This window comes from Xenopus laevis, chromosome 1L, assembly GCF_017654675.1.
Source record: "Xenopus laevis strain J_2021 chromosome 1L, Xenopus_laevis_v10.1, whole genome shotgun sequence".
Lineage (NCBI taxonomy): Eukaryota > Metazoa > Chordata > Amphibia > Anura > Pipidae > Xenopus > Xenopus laevis.
In genome coordinates this window covers 63,817,382-63,840,003 of record NC_054371.1, presented here as the reverse complement: position 1 = coordinate 63,840,003, position 22,622 = coordinate 63,817,382, and the positions used below count along the sequence as shown (strand labels likewise).

Genomic DNA, 22,622 nt, shown 5'->3' with positions numbered 1-22,622 from the left:
TAAAGTGAAACAGAATCAAACGATAAAACTTTGTAAGATTTTCAGTACACACATGGTGGCCTGATGATACTGACCGATATCTATGTACCGGAGACATCAGCCAATGCATGATGCAGATGAGGTAGTGAAAGGGAGCTGCAGTTCCAAATCACTTCTTGCTGTTTCCATCCTTCTGGCTGTTGGTCTGAACAAGTGGGACCATAGAAAGTTAGCTGTATGTGCATGGTCCCTTGTATGGTACCCGCATGTTCAACCTGTGGGAAATCAGACAGGTACCACACATGCTCAACATATACAGTATATGGTTGTCTTAACTTGCCACTGATGTAGATTTATGGCATATAACGTGTTATAGAATTCTGCAATGCTTTCTGATGAATGAAGCATAAATGGTAGACGCAGTCCTGTGGAATTACAGAAATAGCATCCCAGCCTTATAAACAGTATGCTAACTGCTGCCCTTCATGCTCGCCTTATCTAATAAAACGTCCTCATTGTTTTTCAAATCCACCAGCTTTTTTAGTGGGGACACAAATTGTTGACATTGAGTGTGTGCACAGAACTAGAGCAACAGATAACAGCACACACCAGATTTTTCCATATATTTCCAATTAGGCAAAACAGGAACAATGCTTTTTGTGTTTCTCTGTACATATTTTCTCTGTATAGAGCAGGGCATTCTCCATTCGAATTCATGTGCTCGCTATTTTCCAGGTGATCTAGTGCATGCAGCTTGCACTCATTTCCTTGTCAGTTAATCAGTAAAGATTTGGTTTAGATCATCACATGAAATAATCTTTTGCACTATAATGTATTAAATGACAATAGAAAAATAAATGCACTGCTCTTATTATCAGCTTAACGCCTGGACAACCCTATTAAGGGTGGTGCTTAGGCAAAAAACAACACTAAACTGCACAAAACTACACTATTGGTCACTAGTGACCACCAAAGAACCTTTATTATAGCACTCTCCAGGATTTCGGTAAAAAGATTTTTATTCATAAAGTGCATTTGAAATCCCAGACCATAGAAATATAAAATTAAAATACATCAATACCATTGGCCACATACATATAAAGCTTTTTATGGAGGGAGCTCCCACTACACAACAAACAAATGGTGCCCATAAAAATTTTGTAACTTTCGTTTCCCCTTAAAAGTTTTTTAGCTGGCTCAATCCACCGTTTTTTGATGTGTATATATATATATATATATATATTTATATATATATTTATATATATATCGAGCTGTGTCAATATCCTCTTTTTGGTAACAAAATAACCCTCTTATATTGTTGTTTTTAAATCTTATAAATTGGCACATGAAAGTTATAGTTCAGCCATGGCTCAATCCACACTGTGAACACTTCTGGTCACAACTACGGTGCTAGCTTATATTAGTTACGTAACATGGTTCTCTTATTTTTGTCTCAATAAACCATTGTTACACAAGAACAGGCTGTTCAATTGTATTAAACCTCCACACTGTCAGGGGATCTGCAGGAACATTTTTTCACCCTGTGTGAGGTTTCACGATGGCCGATACAAACATTCAAACTTTTCTTGACACCTCTTTTGTGAGTGATGGGCTCCCTCGTACCAACACCACTAGAGGGCTTCTTTCTCCATAAAAAGCTTTATATGTATGTGACCAAGGGTATTGATGTATTTTAACGTTATATTTGTATGATCTGGTTTTTTAAATTCACTTTATGGATAAAACGTTTTTTAACAATATCGAGAGTGCTGTAATATAGGTTCTTTTGGTGGTTGCTAATGACTATTTGTGTAATGAAATGATACTGGCCTTTAGCCAAGGCATTGCTTCTGCAAACAATTCTGATTTAATTCATAACTGAAACTGCTTTTTTTAATTAGGGATGCACCAAATAATGGATTCCTTGTGCCTGGCCGAGCTGAATCCAAATCCAAATTTGCATATGCAAATTAGGGGTGGGTAGGGAAATCACCTGACTTAAAAAAAACATTTTGAGGAAAAAAAAGATTCTTTCCTGCCCCTAATTTGCATATGCAAATTAGGATTTGAATTCAGTTCTGTATTTGGCCTTTTACCAAGGATTCAGGGATTCACCCAAATTCAAAATAGTATAATGCAATGTGTATAAAACACATGCAGATGGTGGGAAAGCATATAGGCTGGACAATAATGTGTCAGTTTCCCAGGTGCCCTCAGCTATGTGACTTGTGCTCTGATAATCGCCACTCTTTACTGCTACCCTGCAAGTTGGAGTGATATCAACCCCCTCCATTCCCCCCCCAGCAGCCCATCAGCAGAACAATAGCAAGGTCACCAGATAACAGCTACTGATACCTAAATTGCTAAAGATTATCCCACCTAGTGTTAAAACACTCCAACTGCAACTGTTGAAACAATAGCTTAACTAAAAGCAGTTCCATTGTGAAATAATGGCTCTTTCTGACAGCACAGAATCAGGCACAATGACCTAAAATAGCTGCCTACACTCTAATATTACAACTAAATAAATACATAAAATGTAAAAACGTAAAAACGTTAAATGGTAGACTGAATCATTTGTAATTGAACAGTGTAATTTAGAAATAAAAACTACACAATAAGGGAGGTCACGTGGGGTGCGATGATGGCTGCGCATAGAGATCGCTCCTCATCCACAGGTCCAGATTCTATCACGTTTTAGACAAAACTGACCCAGTAATCTTCGTTTTCTCAAGTTGCTGGACCAAGGTGCAGTTGGTAAATGGCAAGTAAAAGGCAAACGAGAGACCAGAAGGGGACAACAACCAAGGTACAAAAACAACTGCGAACCGTAGCGACATATCTAACTGCGCCACAAGCTAACAGAAGCGTACTGAGAATGTCACAGGACAATTCATGGTTAGGCCCAGATTCCCAACCAGCTTCATCTCAACAACCGGTGACGACTTCTGGGGAAACAGATATCTTCGACAAATTTAATGTACTTTTACAGCAGGAATTATCTAAAACTGCAGATAATATTACTGAAAAGATATCTTCCCAAATACATGACCTGGGCCAACGGATTGATACTTTGGAGCATAAAATAGACAATGTTGTAACGGTTTTAAATGCACATGAGCAAGATATCATTTTAATGCAATCCCAATTGAAAGATGGCGACTCTAATGTAGCCATAGATATAGCTATTGGGACAAACAGATCCACCCGACCCATCCTGCTACTAGACACCTATATAATAATAAAATTGCTAATAAAGTTAAAGCATGTATGTCCAAGGTGGGCCTGATAGATGTCTGGAGAGAAGACCATATGGGAATAAGGAGTTATACCCACTATTCTCATCCACATCATGTATATATAAGGATAGATCACATTTGGATATCTCAAGATTTGACCAATCTTCCACGTCATTCTAAGATTCAGATGTCACCTTGGTCAGACCATGAACCAGTAGAGCTTTTTAAAATGGTCTGGGTCTAAGTCTAAATTTAGGTGGCGTCTAAACGAGTCATTATTAACTATCCCTGAAGTAGCAGAGGAGGTGGAATCAAATATAAAAAAATATTTTGAATATATAGATAACTTGGGCTCTGTTCCTTCTAAATCATTAATTTGGGAAGCACATAAGTCGGTTATAAGGGGTAACTTAATTTAAATAGGTGCTGCCAGAAGAAAAATTAGAGAAGCAGAAGTGCACCATTTAACTCTCTTAAACAATTAAGCCTGGAACAAGCGACTAACCCACATAATGATCTTAGAGCACAGATTCAGAATTCTAGGATGGAGTTAGATTTGCTTTTAACTTTAAAAGCAGAGAAATCCCTTAGATAGACCCAACAATGTTATTATACTCAAGCAAATAAGCCTACTAAATTACTGGCTAATCGTTTTAGGAATAAATTAAGTTTTACCCCTATAACTTCAATAAAAATACCTTCGGGGCAAACATCAGGAGTTCTGGATATTATAGTTAGAGAATTTGTTCTTATTATAAGAATTTGTATGCAGCACCTTTTAACCCTTCGGATGCTTCGATAAATACATTTCTCACAAATTTAGACCTGCCGGGCCTTACAGAAGAACAAAAAAAACAGGTGGAGGCTAATATAACATCCGTGGAAGTTAAAATAGCAATTAAAACCCTGAAAGTGTCTAAAACTCCAGGGCCAGATGGTCTATCTGCTATTTACTATAAAAAAATTTCTGCAGTGTTAATACCTCACATGTTGGATATGTTTAATATGTTTGCCCCGAAGGTATTTTTATTGAAGTTATAGGGGTAAAACTTAATTTATTCCTAAAACGATTAGCCAGTAATTTAGTAGGCTTATTTGCTTGAGTATAATAACATTGTTGGGTCTATCTAAGGGATTTCTCTGCTTTTAAAGTTAAAAGCAAATCTAACTCCATCCTAGAATTCTGAATCTGTGCTCTAAGATCATTATGTGGGTTAGTCGCTTGTTCCAGGCTTAATTGTTTAAGAGAGTTAAATGGTGCACTTCTGCTTCTCTAATTTTTCTTCTATTAGTAGGGGACAAATTTACTAAAAAATCATTGGCTGCTAACATCTCTCCAATCCCCAAGCTAGAAGTAGACAGTTCGGAGTGTAAAAATTTTAGACCTATCTCGGTTTTAAATTTAGTTATCAAAATATTAGTTAAAATCTTAGCTTATAGGCTGAACGGTATGTTACCCTCTATGATCCATAGAGACCAAGTAGGATTTATATATGGTAGGCAAGCATCACACACAACAAGGAGGTTAATTCTACTTAATATGATTGCCAGAAAACAACAACAACCGTCTATGGTTCTTAAACTCGATCTCCAGAAAGCGTTTGATTCTATTCTTTGTCCTTACTTATACAATATTTTGGGGAAATGAGGTTTTGGGAAAAATGTTATCAAATGGATTTTGGCTTTTTATACAAGTCCTATAGCTAGAGTTAATATAGGTTCGTGTTCCTCAGACCCTTTTCCAATTGCCAGGGGCACACGCCAAGGGTGTCCTATGTTGCCCCCTTATTTGGCGATTGAGCCTCTTGCAATTGCAATCAGGGAAAACCTTAACATTTCCGGTCTGAAAGTCCACAGCATTGAACATAAAATTAGTTTATTTGCCGATGATGTAACCTTATTTATAACAAGACCTTACCAAATCTGTATTATGTTTTGCATAAATTCTTTCACATCTCGGGACTATCTATTAATCCTGCTAAGACAGCAGCATTCAACTTGAGCTTACATCCAGATACTGTTAAATTATTGGCTTTGAATTTTCAATTTCAATGGAAAGAAAATTCTCTTCCAATATTGGGAATTAGGTTAACGAAAAATTATAAATCTCTATATCAGGTTAACTATCCCCTGCTATATCGTAAATTGAGCAAACTGTTAGAAGATTGGGGAAAATATCATATTTCAAGGACAAGCCATATATGGGCCATAAAAATGAACAGGTATTACCTTTTCCAATTTTGCGTCAAGATCTTGTGAAACTGGAAACTAAAATGCTACAGTTTGCATGGAATAAAAGTATCCCAAGAGTTAAAACGGTGCTATATCGTTCTAAATTACAAGGAGGTTTGGGTTTCCCTAATTGTTGGAACTATTATAGGGTTACACAATTACCGCAATTACCAGTATTACATAATGTTAAAATGCCCCAAATGTGGGTTGACTTAGAAAGGTTTTACACCTTTCCATATGTAGCATCTTCCTATCTTTGGATCCCTAGGGGAATGAGAACCAAACAATGTAGCGACTGTTTTAATACTTCTCTTAATATTTGAGATGTTGTAGCATCCAAATACCACCTATATTCAGAAAACACCCCAGCTGCCCCGATCTTGGGAAACCCCAAATTTCCCTCTGGGACCTCTTAATTCCAGTTTAAATGGCGGGTTAACAAGTGGTTCACTTTGGTGTCCTCCTTTTTAACTCCTAGGGGTGCGTATTTATTCGAAGCTCTAATTGAAAACTTCTCTTTACCTCATTATGAATATTTTCGAGCTCACCAACTTATACATCTCAAAGTGTTGGACTTCTACAACTTCACAAGAGAAGATACCATCCTTCTTTGAAAGATGGTGTAAAAATGGCACTTCCCCTAGGGGTGCAATTTCGATTTTATATAGACAAGTTAACACACCTGAAAATTTGATAGATCTAAACTATATAAGAGCATGGGAAACCAATTTAGGAAAAACCTACCTGAGAAAGATTGGATATGTATTTGGGATAACTTGAAAAGTTGCTCCGTTAACACAGTAATTTTGGAGGCAGGATACAAGGTGTTGTTTAGGTGGTACCCTACTCCAGCCAGGTTAGCCAAGATATATCCAGGTGCGAACGATAATTGTTTTAGAGGATGTTGCGCCAGGGGAACAATGGATCATATTTGGTGGTCTTGTCCCAAAGTGGTACGTTTTTGGATTCAAATCTATATTTTAATTTTTTTCAATTTAACATATTAACTTAATATGGCCCTGTTAGGTGCTATCCCAGATTCTGTCTCAAAGAACCAAAGGAAATTGATAAATCATATTTTCTCGGCTGCATGTCAAGTGATAGCAAAATCTTGCTATGTTAATTATGTTAATTATAAACTAGTAAAAATTAAGTTAGACTGGATATTTTGTAATGAAAAACTGACCAGTGTACTGAATGAACAATACCAAAACTTTTTAAAGGTCTGGCAGCCTTGCCTTGAATACTGTTATCACGGGGCTTTCCCGCAACACCTTGTATCCTTATAAGACGGAAATGCTACTTAGAATTGTAAATTTATTACTTGGAAGGAACGAACAATAGAACATGGGACGAAAACAATAAATAAAAAGAGACATTTAAAGTGTTTTCTTTTTCTTTATTTTTATTTTAAAAGGTGTATTCAATACAATACTACAAAGGAGAATACCTACACTTGTGTAATAGGTATTTACCTATCACTTAAATTGTGTAATTTTTTGTGGAATATATTGTAAAGAATACATGTTGTGAACAATTCTGAAAATCAATAAAAAATTATTGACATATTTATTTATTTATTCCAAAAATGCTGCTGGCAGAATTTCATAGAAGCAAGACAGGTCAGGTACTAAAAATCAGTACTGTCATAGGAAACTATCCCCTATTTGTGATATAAGGTACACATTTTGTCCAGGTATAGTAACCCAAAGCAACCAGTAATATGCTAGCTTTAAAACAGGTGACCAGAAAATGTTGCCTGCTGATTTGTTGCTATTAGTGATTAGACCTTTTATTAGATGACCCTATTAATGGGCTTTAATAAGGGCTTTAATAATCAGCATTATGGGGATGGTTTGGCAGTGGAAGAATGGTATATAATTGGCAGTTAGCCTATCTGCTATCTGCTGGGTATCCTGTGACTTTTCTCCTTTTTAGCTTTGAATGGCTGCTCCCATGGCTATAGAGCCATGTTCCTGTAAGTTAAGAATGCCAGTAATGTATCCATTGTAAATCAGGATATTTTCTGAAAGTTGGTAAATGTTTCCTTTTGGAGTGTGTTATAAGGTGTTTCTGATGATTATATCTTCTGCCAAACGCGACTTCTCCTGTATGGCATAATCCTATGAAATTATATTTATACAATTAAATGAAACCAAACCTTTAGAACAGGTAATATAACCTTTTTAATGTGGTAAAGGTTATTCTGAGTTGTTTTACATACAGTATAACAACAAAAATAATTTTATATATTTTTTTAAACCTTAGAGAACATGGAAGAAGGACAATGTAGCACCTAAGGCAAAATAGGCACATGCACAATGAATTTGTATTCAAATTACCCTTACTGAGGTATCAGGGTGAACTAGACCTGGCAAGAAAGAGAAATTAGATTCTAGGAGGTGAGGTGACAAATCTGTGGCACTTGGTAAAGAGAACAGAGTCATGTACTGGCACTATGTACATTATAATTAAATGCCAACAACGTCCCTGCTTCTACTTCTGGCATCTGTAAATGGAAACTGTTATTGTACCGAATGAAGGCAGTGACCAATGATGAATAACATATATATATTTGTTTCTAGGTCTGAGAAAGACAGTCAAGTTCTTCAGACATGAACTCATAGAAGGGCTTTCACCATATTATCCCTCATAGCCAAGGATGTTATGTGCAACTTAATGGGTCAGCTCCTTAAGTTACCTCATTTTTGGATCAAAAGGATATGTCTGTTTCTGGCTTATAATTATACAGTGGTACAAATGTGAGTAGATGTAAATGTTTAATATTTATTGTGTTATTAACGTAGCTTATAAGCAGTGAACAATTACCTTAGCAATGCATACAGTACATATTTCTCAGCTGGAGGTTGTAGCTGTGCCAAGTATGCTTTTCTCCATTCAGATTAAATATAATATATAAAAGTGCAATGCCTCATTTAATAGGTATGCTATAGAATTCATGGAACATAGAAATGATGATACAGTTTTAAGCAATACATCATAATGCATCACAAAAATGTGCTGTGTAATAAAAAATGTATCCACTGCAGTAAGAGGGAATAAAGTTTGTGGAGTTCACCGCTGGTCCCTAGAATACAATAATCTTATGCTGTACAATATATGGTAACTTTTTAGTAGTTTTCAGTGGATTCAATGCTGTAGAATAGGGAGGTAGTGGGAGCAGTGGTGGAGTGGGGGCAATGTAATTAGCCTGTCCCTGCACGCTATTAGCATTTTAATGCTGTCAGCCAGAATGACTGGCAGGCCACAGTCCATGAGATGACTGGGTCAAAGTTGCATGAATTCAAATGTCGTTGCCATTAAAGGAAAAGCCAAATAATATTCAGTGGATGGTGCCTTTGTGTTAAGCCCCATTCAGTGAAAATGATCACTAACCTTAGATCTAATGCATTTGTACCCTAGTGAATATTACTTGACTTTTTTTCCGCTTCAACATTATGGACTGTCAATTACATACTTTTCTCCTGTACAAAATATTGTGAAGTTAGATGAAAATGTGAATATTGTACATCTTCATACAAGAAATGTGAGCTGCATTTACCTTTTTCGAAAATACAAATCTCCGCACGTCAGTCTCCAGTACTCATATTTGGATGAGGCTGGGTGACATGCTGCACCTGAAATTCTGCCGCTCCTGAAATTCTGCCACCCTAGGCCCGGCCCTTTGTGGCCTTGCCACAAATCTGGGCCTGGGTGGAGGGATAATACAATTCTCCTTGAACGTAGAAAATTGAATTATAACTTACTAGAAAATGTACTGTGTTTCTATAGCCCTTTCTTACATGATTTTTAAGCACACATGGCTTTCTTATAGGGTTACTACATCAGAGGTCCATCGTCTTACTGCAATTAAAAATAATATTGATGGCATTAAGGAGGCAAGTGTTTTTCTTCATATTAATTCTTATCTTTTATTAATGTACATCTGTATGCCCTACTCTAGATTCTTTTTTATTTGATGCAGTGTTTTCTTAGCGCAAATATTTTTTTCCTTTACATATATTTAATATAAGTTTGGCAAACATGTAAAACTAGCTCACAACTCATCCACTAGTGGAAAAAAGATTGTACATTTTATTGTTTGCCTGATTTATATTGGAGTAGGAGACAGCAAGCATGTGCAGTAGACAGCTCTTTGAATGACTTCCTATTCAAAAGAGAAGGAAGGTTCAGTACACTAAAGTGGGCAGAGCTTCACGCTAAGTGTAAATAAACCTTAGAAAATGTATTGTTAAGTTGCTTAAAGGAGAAGGAAAGGTTAAAACTAAGTAAGTCTTATCAGAAAGGTCTATATAAACAAACCAGTAAACCCCCAAAGTAGTGTTGCTCTGAGTCCCCTGTCAAAAGAAACACTGCATTTCTTTCCTTCTATTGTGTACACATGGGCTTCTGTATCAGACTTCCTGCCTTCAACTTAAACCTCATTGCCCTGGGCAAGAGCATGCTCAGTTTGCTCCTCTTCCCCCCCCCTCCCTTCTCTACTGTAATCTGAGCCCAGAGCAGGGAGAGACTCAGGCAGGAAGTGATGTCACACCACATTAATACTGCAGCTCCTATCCTAAACAAACAGAGAGTTTCTAGAGCTTTTTACTCAGTTATGGTAAAACATTCTACAGAATAAATATAGCATTCTAGCTTGCACTATTGCAGCTAATCTATTGGCAATAAAATGCCTCCGTAGCTTTCCTTCTCCTTTAAGGTGCGTTCCTAAGCACTTTTGCAATTTATTACTATTTAATTTTTCAGTTTCAGAGCTATATATGTTTTTAGCTACTAATACATTACCATTTTAAACAACAGCACCACCTGTAAGAGATATACCTTCAGAATTAAAACAAAGAAGTGTTCTGAGTTGCTCTGCTCAGGAAAGAGATCAGAAGATTCAGATGCCCTTTACCATTTCCTTTCTGAGCAAAGCAACATCATAATTTATATACTGTCTATACTATTATCTCCTGTTCCTGTGATAATTCTAATACAGTTATGGCACCTGTTATCCAGAATGCTAGGGACCTGGGCCGTTCCGGATAATGGATCTTTCTGTAATTTGGATCTTCATACCTTAAATTCTACTAGAAAATTAAGAAAACATTAAATAAACCTAATAGGCTGGTTCTGCTTCCAATAAAGGTTTATTATATTTTAGTTGGGATCATGTGCAATGTACAGTTTTATTATTACAGATAAAAAGGAAATAATTGTTAAATATTTGGAATATTTGGATAAAATCTAGCCAATGGGAGATGGCCTTTCCATAATTTGGGGGTTTCTGTATAATGGGTTTCCAGATAATGGACCTGTAGTGCATTTTTCCTATCTTCTTTAAAGGGAATCTGTCGTCGTTTTAAACTTTAGGATTAATCTTTAGGATTTTAAGGGATAATAATACTTTTTTATTTTAAAATCCCTAAAAAGATTCAAAAATGCCCTGGTGGGAACCCCAGTGGCTGCAGGGTGTGCCCCTTTCCACCCCTGTGTGTTTAAATTACAATGCTGTAGCATGAGGTCACATGTATAGTACAGAGAGTGCAACTGCCTTTTGTCGCCCAGTGCTCCTGACCAGGGCCGCTACCAGGGGGGGACACTTGTCCCAGGCCCGATGCTTTTTGGGTGTTGGGGGCCCGGTGGCTGTACTCACCCTGTGGCAGGGCCCCTGCTGCTATCAGATAGTTGCAGAATCGGGTGGGGAGGAGGGACCTGTAGTGCCTGCACATTTCTTTCCCCTCCCCTGCTACAAGAGGAATCTGCAAGGGAAACGAACGAGAAGCTCTGACGCCTCTGAAATCTGACTCACATTCTGACAGCAAGAGAAAGCCAGGCTGAGTCAGGCTGAGAAAAGGAACAGTATAGAAGCAGGGGAGGGGAAATAAATGTGCAGGCACTACAGGTCCCTCCTCCCCACCCGATTCTGCAGCTTGCTGACAGCAGCAGGGGCCTGCCACAGTGTGAGTACAGCCACCTTGAAACACACTAATGCAAGTACTTTTTTCATTTTGGCCCTGGACATATATTAATTATAAGGGGGGGGGGTTCAACAGACACTTAAGCAACTTTTCAGTTGGCCTTCCTTATTTATTTTTATAGGGTTTTAATTATTTCCTTTCTTGTGGCTCTTTTGATATTTCAAATGGGGGTCACTGACCCCATCTAAAAAACAAATGCTGTGTAAGGCTACAAATGTATTGTTATTGCTACTTTTTTATCACTATATTCAGGCCCTCTCCTATTAATATTCCAGTCTCTTAGTTCAAATCAATGTGTGGTTGCTAGGGGAATTTGTACCCTAGCAACCAGCTTGCTGAAATTTCTAACTGGAGAACTACTGAATAAAAAGCTAAATAACTAAAAATCCACAAATAATACAAATCAAATGCATATTGTATCAGAATATCACTCTCTACATCATACTAAAATGTAATTCAAAGGTGAACAACCCCTTTAATGGTTCTAAGCTACTTGTGCCCAAAAGAAACACCTCTGCTTATAAAGGTTCCTCAGGAGAGACAGTTCTGGTAGGTGCAGGGCCGCCATCAGGGGGGCACAGGGGGTACTCCTGGCTCGGGCCTAAAGGGGGGCCCGGCTGTGCTGCACTGTTCTAAATAGCCGAGCCCCCCTTGACAGCGGCTGAAGTCCTGAAGCCGCGAAAATACCCAGAGTAACAAAAGGAGCCAAAGTTAAAGTCCTGAAGCAACGCGTTCAGTTCTAATGAACACCAATATGTGTGTTTTTATTTTTTCAAACCCCTAGCCACCAATGTATTATTTTAATAGTCTATAGGCCCCTGCAAACAATGTTTTGTTTTTTTTAATATTCTCTGGGGCCCCAATGTTTTTTTTAACTTGTAAGGGGGGCCCTGGTGCCAATGTTATTTTTAACTTATAGGGGGCCCTGGTCACCAATTTTTTTTTAACTTGTAGGGGGGCCTTGACCACCAATTTTCTTAAAAAAAACTTTTATGGGGGGCTCTGGTGCCACAGTTTTTTTAACTTATAGGGGGCCCTGCCTATCAATGGATTTTTATAACTTGTGCGTGTGGGAGGTATACATTTTTTAGCGCTGATGCCTGTGTGGTCTTTTAACTGTGTTGTGGGTGGGATCTGGGGTAGGTGGGGCCAATGAGGCCCCAAAGATTTTGTTGTACGGGGCCACGTGATTTCTAATGGTGGCCCTGCTCCTGTCTGCCCCAAAATAATATACCCCCTCTATCCCTACATTGAGTCTGATGTATTTTCTAAGAAAGAAGCTAAAACCCGCAGCTGAAACCAGTAACTTCCTTATATGATAAGTGAACCTTAATAAAATGTAATATAAAATTGCTCAGGATGCTTTTCTAAGCTCTTTTATATATCTCATTAACTGTAAAGTTACAAGAACTAACCAGCAGATGGTACTGTTGTTACAAAAGTCATTATACTAAAACCTAGCTCTAAAAACGAAATCAATGAGCACTGTAATTGAGCAGCATGTAAAGGCACAAAATTGTAAACTAGGCAGTACCCCGTAATAGACACTTAGGGGCAAATTCCCTAACTGGCGAAAATTCGCCAGTGACAGCTTTGCAGCCCTCGCCAGGCGTTAATTCGCTAGGACAACACCAATTCACCAAGTTGCATCCAGAGCGCCGAACGCTGGCGAATTTTTGCTAGCGTTACTTCGGCAATCAAAGTGAAGATGCGCTAGCATTGCCTAATTTGCATACGGTAGGAAATGATAAAGTTACATGGCCGTATATATTGCAGCAAATACATTACATTACACAAGTCCAGGGAACCTTAATAAATAAAATAGAGTTGTTATAATGCCCTACAGGAGCCCACTGTATAGTTTATGTTCCATATGTTTTTGGTACCCGGTTTTTTGGACCTTTGCAGGTTATCACTCAGAAAAAAGGAAAAGATGCCAGTGTTTTTTGGGAATTTTGCAATATGTACTCCATTGCACTTCGCCTGGTCTGAGCTTGCGAAGGCAAGTCTGCCGAATGAGGCAATGTTCAGTGAAAAACGCATCTTAGTGAATTTGCGGAGTTACATCCGTTTGACCAGAGCGAAAATTTGCCTAGCATTAGAGTGCGAAGCAACGCTAGCGTCTATCTCCTTCATTAGCGAAGTGATGTCTGCACCTTGCAAAGTTCCAAAATGACGTCACGCTGGCGAATTATCGCTAGCGTTAGTCACTTAGCCCTTTAGGGAACCTGGCGCTTAGATGGGGAATAGGGTGGTAAAGAATTAAGCATTTTATTTCTTTAAATAACCTACCTGCTATGTTAAAAGGTAAAGGAAAAGGGGTACTCATGGTTTTCCATACAATTACTATCATTCAATGTAAAGTCATAAAAACAGTGTATAGTAATACAATTTTTTTGCCTGGTAACCTGTATTTTCTTTCAGATATACAAGCAAATAAAGCAGGTGGATTATCAGGTATGTACATTATTGGAACTACAGTATACATACATTATCTGAATTAGTATAAAGCATGTCTTGTGAGGCCAGAGAAAATATTTATTTTTTGAGAGTTACTTAATAATTAGTATATGATTGTCTAGCCCTTACTAAACCTACCAAAATGTGCAGATAAATAAATCATTTTAATTGTTATACTTCCCAGTGGAGTGGTAGAGCTCAGAGCTGCTCAGCAACATATAAAGAAACTATCAGTGATTATGAACTGGTATGGTATGAGGTTACAGATCTCCAGAGGTTACAGGTTATAAAAATTTTTCCGCTGTTTTCCCCTATTTGCTTAAACCCATGTATACTTTTTTATGTATGTAATATATATATATATATATATATATATATATATATATATATATATATATATATATATATATATATATATTAAAACTATAGTCACATCTAACATTTAAGTAGCCTACCCCTTCAATTCTCAGTGCTATAATACTTTTTTCTGGATGTTTAAACTAAGCTGACATATCTTTACGGAGAATAAACAGAATTGTTTGATATCACTGAATGACCTTTATCCTTTGTGTAATTTGCTTTGTTAAGTTGGTTAGAGAAAACAAACTTTATTGTACTCTTTGACTCTTTTTTAACCTCTTTTTTTCCTTTCTGTCTCTCTATAATAAAAATACCAGTGTAGAGAAATAATATAGAGATAAGCAATTACAAGATCAAGGTGACTGCCATAAATGAATAAATATACTTACTTAAACCAATTTTACCGTTGCCAATACATTTCAACCTTGTTTACTTAAATGTATTATTTTTCTTTCTTTTTAGACTTCACCCATAACTCTATATACAGCAGAGCAGGACGACATCAGAGTAGGTGTCTATGTGTTTTGTTTTCTGTATATAGAGAGGGATACATGGCTAAGAAAGATGGCTTAATCCTGATTTCTTCCTGACATCTACTCCCTCATAACAGGTCATCAATTACATAACAAAACTGGGTCCTCCTCAATGTGATACACCAGCAACAATGAGATCCTCCTCAGTAACCACTAATCAATCTGTACATATGTATAAAATTACCCGTATGCTTTGTTAAAGGGACTTAACTGAATTACTGCTCACAAGTACAGAGGAATTACATTGTTATTGATTCAAAATCTTATTTTATCACAATAGTCAAGCAAAACGAACTTTAATTAAACTATATAAATTATTTGAATCTTGTTTTATTCAGTCTGGGATTTCATAATTGTAGCAAACAGGCAGCAGCCATTTTGTGGACACTGTTATTAAGGCAAGTCTTGCATCATCTCAGAATCTTGTTTGTGCACCAGAATGGGGGACTTGATGTCCATCCCCATGCACTGGCTACACAATTAAATGCTTAAGAGAACGGGGGAATGTGTGGAGAGCAGTGACATCTAGGAAGTGCTGAATGGAAAGTGAAAATAATTGCCTGCCCCGCCTCTATGCCTAGGGCAGACAATATTTGATTGACAGATGAGCTTACAACAGCTATGAATGCTTTAATAAAAAATAGAAATCGGGTTTCATGTTTGATTTAAAAAGGACTTTTATTATACAGCTTTTTATGTCTGGGTGACAGGTCCACTTTAAGCCTGAGAAGTGTAAGGAAAACTGCATACAGTCTTGCACTACAAGCTTTAAAGGGATATAAACCTCTGCTGAAAACCTTTTACAGAAAGGCACAGGCATTGCTCAAAAAGGCAAAGAACATTGCAAAGTTATAATTTTGTTTCTATTTAGCAACATTCCTCTAGGACAGGTATGTCCAAAGTGTGGCCCGGGGGCCAATTGTGGACCATTTTCAAATTTACACCGGCCCTCAGCCTCCATCATGAAATTAATAATAATAAGGGCCCCCCAGCACAGTGTGATCAGGAATCCCATAGCAGTAATATTAAGGCACATTATGGAAATGATCTTGCATGTAGAGACGCGCTGTTTTCGCATACTTTAGGGCTGAAGGTGTCAATAGACATACTGACGTGCCAGTACAGTAAACTAAAGAAGTATGGCTTCACTATATTCCAGTATGTGTCTATTGCTAACACCTTCAGCACAAAGGCAGCAGTATAGACCAAGTGGCAGATCATTTCACTAATGCCCCCAAATATTACTGCTACGATTAGTCGACTCCTGTAATTTAATGTTAATGGCTCAAAGAATGTCTGGCTGAATGGTCGGCCCCCACACAATTTCACCTCACCAAATCTGGCCCTCATTGCAAAAAGTTTGGGCACCCCTGCTCTAGGAGTAATACATTCTTGGTAAACTAAGTGAAAAGCTCAACTACATTTATCAATCTATAGTGCCAGCACTATGGTCTTTTTGTGTGGGATGTGTCGATTCTGTATTTCTTGATATTTAAAGAGCTAATAACATTGTCCTTGTAGTCCATGTTTTATCAAGTAACAGATTCCAATGCTTTAGACACAGTTTGCAAATAGAGACCAATGAGTGAAAGCACAAACTACTGTGAACATGACTATGAAATTCAGGTTGTGTGCTTAAGCAGAAATCAGCTTTTATTTATACAGTGACTCCGGCACATTCCTTTGTGATGAACAATAAGGGCAAAGGCACACACTACATTCTAATCACTCCAGCACAGGCAACCTAATGTCAGAAGATACCCTTTTACCCTCATGAATGCAAAACACATTTGTCGCAAAGTTGCAATTCCTCATCCTTTAAAAGAACAAACTGCAACAATAGACACAAGTGAATGGGATTCACATTTGGTGCCTGGGAGACTTACAATGTAAATACAGTACAGGTATGGGATCCATTATTGAGAGACCCATTATACATAAAGCTCAGATTTACGGGAAGGCCGTCTCCCATGAATACATTTCTTTTTTTCTGTAATAATAAAATTGTACCCTGTACTTGATCTAAACTAAGATATGATTAATCCTTATTGGAAGCGAAACAATCCTATTGTATTTATTTAACTTTTTAATGAGTTTTAGTAGACTTTAATGTATGAAGATCCAAATTACAGAATTAAAACCTCAGGGGAATGTTGGATAACAGGTCCCAATACCTGTAGCAAGATTGTTTGGGTCAATTTTTTGGACAAAGACCTGTCCAGTTTAACATCTGTATAGTGTGCGTAAGGCCCCACTCTAGTTAATAAAAAAACGCTAAATACTAAAGGAGAATCAAATCATGTATTTAGCCAGATCTATCAACACTTTTTCAGAATGTGGATTATTCTGATGATCTCCATAGAACTTTTAGGCTGCCTTTTTTCTCTTTCATGTTGCTTTTCATGAATAATCAAATTTTATTAATATAACTATTTTGATTACCCCACATTTATTTTGCTTATTTTGAAAGGTGATCCATTGCCATGAGGGATCTTTTAGGAAAAAAGTCAATATCCACTATAACTTCTTTAAATTATAGATAAAGCAAATATCTAGACATTTGGCTTAAATGGTCTATGGAAATCATTATTATCAGACATCAGAACAGGGCCAGCCAAGGAAATATTAAAATGAACAATATAAGGAAAATAGAGTTCCAGGATCCCACTGTACATTAGAAACACCCTACACTGCTGTAGTGGGAGATCTCTAAATTCTGAGGCTGACGGAGACTTTGAGACTGAACATTAGACTTTAGGGACATAGAATAAATAGTAAAAATATAAGATTGATTTGATCTGGTGACACATTAGGTTATTTTTTTTACTTCTGTTTTAAAATATAGTGAAAATGATCTTTTGTTTTGCACAGTAATGTGACATTACAATAGGAGTGAATAAAAGACACATTACTCACATTACTCATAATAAAAAAGTTGTCCACTGAGAGTCCATGCATCTCAAACCCCTTTTGATTGGGACCACAGTCAACAAAAAGCCAACTTACAAAAAGCTTACTGGACTAAAGGCCTGAAGAAACCTTGGGTTTCACATTAGGATTCACTTCACTAAGAATCCCATAAAAGTTAGGATTTTAAAGTTCACTATAGTTAAGTTCAATATACTATTATAATGATAAAAAAGGAGAGTGGCTTATTTACATTTTCCGTGTGGCAACTTACAATGGAATGTTGCACGAAAGGGTACATAGAATGAAGTTCATCTGTTCTGGTTATGATGGAACAGTTGGTTTGGCGAAAAACACTTTCATTTATGTCTACTCTTAAACACTCAAAGAGCTGTGGACAAATCCAGCATAAATACTTTATATTGAAAAAGCTTCACAAAATTAAAAAAGTAAAAAATGTCTGTAGAAGTAGTCATGAGGTTATGTCATTTATACCCAGGAATACCAAACAGTCACCCTGACATACATTCATCACTGTCTAGTTCACTATTTTAAAAGACCTCAAAATAAAACAGACTTTACTTTCTTTAGATTTTCCTTAAGTTTACTTTCCTTTACATTCCTTAGGTTGTTAGACATTTAAAAGTGACAGTAGTAGCAAAGCTTCTCCAGTCTCTAGAGGAAGCTTCCTAATTATCCTAACTTGCTGTCTTTTGGAAAAATTATCTATTGTCTATTGTTTATGGGCATATTCATTTTCAGAGCCTCTGACCAATTCTTTACATCTTCATACCAGAATGGGTGCATACCTCAAATTTTTTTGTAAAATAGAATTTCCTATTAAGTGATGTCCATTCATCAAGGAAATCACAATATTTGGGCAATACTCATACAGTATTGTCTATGACAATTGTGCAAAAAAAATAGCTTAGTAGATGCTTCCTATGGACTGTCTGATCCAAGGTTCTTCTCATCTACTCTACGAAGCCATTTACTAGCAACTGAATTTCGATTTTTTTTCCATTAATTTTTTAAAAATGTTATGGATTTCCCTCTTTTTTTTTTTAAAGCTTTAAGATTTATTAAGTGTAAAAAACACTAATATATAACTTTGCCAGGTAAAAGATGTTGAGGTTCTATAGAAGTCAATGGAAGTTGTGCTGATAAATTAATTCGGACTTGTGAAGGCCTATGTATTAAAGGTCCTATTTTAGTGGTTTTAGAATCCATGACTAAACTCACTAACTCTAAAACTACGAATGTTATGGAATTTATTAAAAGATCTGAGTAAAAAGAGTAAGAAAATAATGTGAATAAAACAAATACCTCAAAAACCTCTAAAAATGTAAGTTCTTTGGACATTTCCTATAGAAAAAAATATTAATAACTCTAAAAGTCCAAATTGATATAAATGGTCCAATAGCGCAGTTTCCATGGACTTCTATAGGACCTCGACAACTTTTACTTGATGAAATTTTGTATTTGTGGTTTTTGTGATTTTTACACTTAGGGGCAAAATTGAAGAAACGTCAAAATTTGAATTTAAAAAGACCAACCAAAATTAAGTCAAAGTTTTTTTTGGTTGAATAGGTCCGCATTCGAATCGAAGGAATAGCATATTCAATCAAATTCGATTCTAAGTTTTTCTCCAAAAGTCCACCAATTGACTCCACATATGTTCTAGGAAGTTCCCTATAGGCTAAAACAGCAATTCGGCAGGTTTAAGATGGCAAATGGTCAAATTTTAAAAAGAGACAGTACATGATAAATTTCAATTTCAAACTTTTTAATTTTTTTAATTAATTTTTAAATTCAAATTGAATTTGGACTATTTCCTAGTCGAAGTACACAAAAAATAGCTCAAAATTGAAATTTTTTTCATACGCAAATTCACCTCGACCATTGATAAATATGACTCTTAATAAATTTCAAATTTTTAGAGCTCTTAAATTCCATGGCATTCGTGGTTTTGGAGAAAGTGAGTTTAGTTGTGGTTTCAAAAACCATGACAATTAAAATGTTATAAATAGGCCTCTACATAGTGCAGTGGGCAAGGGCCAGATTTCCTGAATATTCCATTATAATAATATATATTATAGTACTGTGTTTATGAAACCAAATGGTTAGATCTTCTTATGGAATAAATACTACCTGCATATTGCTTTATAAGGAACTATAAGCCCAAACATCTTAGTACCCAAAACTGAGTGTACATTCATTCATATTAGCATGCAGGATTGAAATATTATTATTGCCAATGCTACTTGAAATATGGGGCAAGAGAGTGATCTTAAGTTTACTGTTTTATTTCAGGATACTTGCTATAAAGCCATCTTACACTGTTACTATCTTGAGATGAAAACCGTTGTAGAAGAACTACTTGTTTTGAAAGCTAAAGATACAGGAGAACAAAGGCTTATACATTTAGAGGAAAATCTCAACATCTCACCCACAGTAAGTGTTAGAACTATATTGGGCTAATATATCCATCAGATGGGCTTCTGAGAACAAAAGGTGATCTTGAATTGCAAAGCAGGAAGTAGTGTTCTGGCTATTATGTTAGACATCCAGTCACTCCAGCCTTTATACATTACAATTTTGGCTAACTATATTCAAAACATTTTTTATTTTGCACAGCCTATTCATTTACCCAGTTTTTAGTTTTACACTGAACTGTTCCTTTACATTTTGGCTCTTGTATAGCCTTTTGAAACACACATGTTTACCAGTGTTGGCTAACAAGAAGTATTTTGAAAAATGTGATTTATGAAACACAGATTTCACTAGATTCTTTACCTCAGCACCATTTAATATCAGATAATTGATACAATTGGGTCAGGCCAAGAGGTACTGGTGCCCAAGGCAAGTACCTCTTGCTTCTGCCTATTCAATTGTCCACAATCCACTGCCACAACAGTCATCCCCCATCCGCTCACTATTGCAGTGCTATGACTGCAACTACTCCCCCAGTCCTACTCTCTCTCACTTGCAGGCTGCTCTAATTGCATGTCCAGAGTGGGTGAACTCAGGTTAGTGAGAGTTAAAGGTACAGATGATATTTATTAAAAAACTTTCCCCCTCAGTTGTGCCGCAGACATAAGTGTACTCCACCTATCCCTATTTCCCACCCTGAGAAAAGAAACGGCTGGGTTGAAAAAAGCTCTGCGGTACAATGTGAAAGGATTAAGTGAAGATGGCAGTGGAAATTAGTTGTTGAATTGCTAATCTGTTTGCTTTATAATTTTACTGAGTAGCAAAAAATCTATACAGTATCCTCATGAGCAGATTATAATAAGGGCAATTTGACACCAGCCCAAAGCCCCCCTAAATCCTCTACATCAACTATGGTCGATCAACATCTGAAAGGAATCAGTTAAGGGAATGGAGCGTGCCCACCTGACAGCATCAAGCCACACCAATCCCAGCTGTGATATTAGCACCGACTGCCATCAGCCTCCTGTGACACTAGGGCTGGGCCCTCCCTTCTGGGCCAGCCTCCTGTGACACTAGGGCTGGGCCCTCCCTTCTGGGCCCTACCCATTAACCTAGTAACTAGGCAGTGGTTTTAAAGAGAGACTGGAAGATGAATAGGAGAGGGCATGATTCTAATAAAAGTAATGAAAAGGAACACTTGCAATAAGACTGTACAAAAAGAAAACAGGCCACTCCAAACTCACCCCCTGTGTGTCCTTATTCATGTAGCTCCATTCTTTAGTTATAGTGATCCGGGTGCTCTGCCATCAGCGTCCCCACTGATATTATAATTGCACAAAAGATGAAAAGGCGGCACTCCAGTAAATTAAAAAAGTGGTTTTATTCCGACAGGTCATTGACCAACATCACCTGACGCGTTTTGGGAGTAACTCCCTTAATCATAGGCTTGCTACACAAATTTTAAAAAAAACCCATAAAAAATTAAAACCAATTTAGAAGCTGCTGAGAACAGGCCAATCTAAAGCACATTTAAATATGCTCTCTCTTTAAATGTGGTGGCTGCTAATTTCCTGGAATAAAGTGCGCTAAAATGACCATACAGTGATTACATATTCATTGTACTTCCCCTTTAATAACTAGTGTATATTGGATTTTCTTTTCACAGTTCACACAATGGGGTAATTGTAAAAGATGTGAACAGTTTGAATTAAAACGATTCCCAGAATTTATAGCGGCATTTGAAGAGTTTATCCAAAGGTTGAACACTGATCAATACAATTATCAAGATGGTCCTTAGGTGTGTCACTTCATCTGACTCATTCATAATAAGCAAGCTAAACCTTTATTCACATGCGAACGGACATGTCCAAAATTTCCTTGGAAAGGTGGCGTTTCTCACTAGACTGTAATGCCTAGCAAGCAGTCTTCCATTTTTTTAACCAGTTTGCATTCACAATCCAATGTTTTTTCAAGTTTTGCACAGCTCTATGGCGAATAATAATCGTTTTCCTTAAGCTGAACAATTCAAATGGAGAACCCACAGGAGATATGGATATAATGTGCAGGACTGCAGGCAAAGTTGGCCAGAAGACAAGCTTGAATCGACCAGGAGAGCAGAATGGCTTATGTAGCACACAGTCATTTTTCCTATGTTTCATCTGTAGGGATAATATGCTCAGCCATTGCTGTAAGGTATAGAAAATATGTTAATTGTAACTATCCCAAGGGGGTTAAGTCACAGTTTCAGCATATTTACAATTTACATATTTGATTGAGGACACCCCAACCCTTCTATACTCTTGGCTATTTTCATTAATTACCTCACTCTGCTTATCCCTAGATATGTCTTAATAGAAAATATGTTACTATACCAACTGTCATCAGATGGTTTGGTGTTTAAATGTTCCTTTTGTTATGGTTGCAGAAAACATCTTTTCTATTGTATTTGTTTGATAAAACACTAGAAATAAATACTGATATTCTGTAATCAATTT

At 36.9% G+C, this 22,622-nt stretch overlaps 1 protein-coding gene across 4 annotated transcripts in view; it reads left to right on the top strand.

The window, feature by feature from the left end:
• Positions 1 to 22,622, top strand: part of LOC108719613 — a 36,858-nt gene that overhangs the window by 14,146 nt on the left and 90 nt on the right. The window contains exons 2-7 of one of the 4 annotated variants that reach the window (XM_041589742.1): positions 8,036 to 8,212; positions 9,286 to 9,349; positions 13,859 to 13,891; positions 14,717 to 14,761; positions 20,008 to 20,148; positions 22,144 to 22,622. The exon at positions 22,144 to 22,622 is cut by the window's right edge and continues 90 nt beyond it. In XM_041589742.1, coding sequence (XP_041445676.1) covers positions 8,118 to 8,212; positions 9,286 to 9,349; positions 13,859 to 13,891; positions 14,717 to 14,761; positions 20,008 to 20,148; positions 22,144 to 22,326 — 561 coding nt within the window. In that variant the 5' untranslated portion in view covers positions 8,036 to 8,117 and the 3' untranslated portion in view covers positions 22,327 to 22,622. Of the gene's footprint in view, positions 1 to 8,035; positions 8,213 to 9,285; positions 9,350 to 11,206; positions 11,417 to 13,858; positions 13,892 to 14,716; positions 14,762 to 20,007; positions 20,149 to 21,793 lie in introns of those variants that run through there. The other 3 variants (XM_041589734.1, XM_041589747.1, XM_041589744.1) reach the window with 3 other exon arrangements.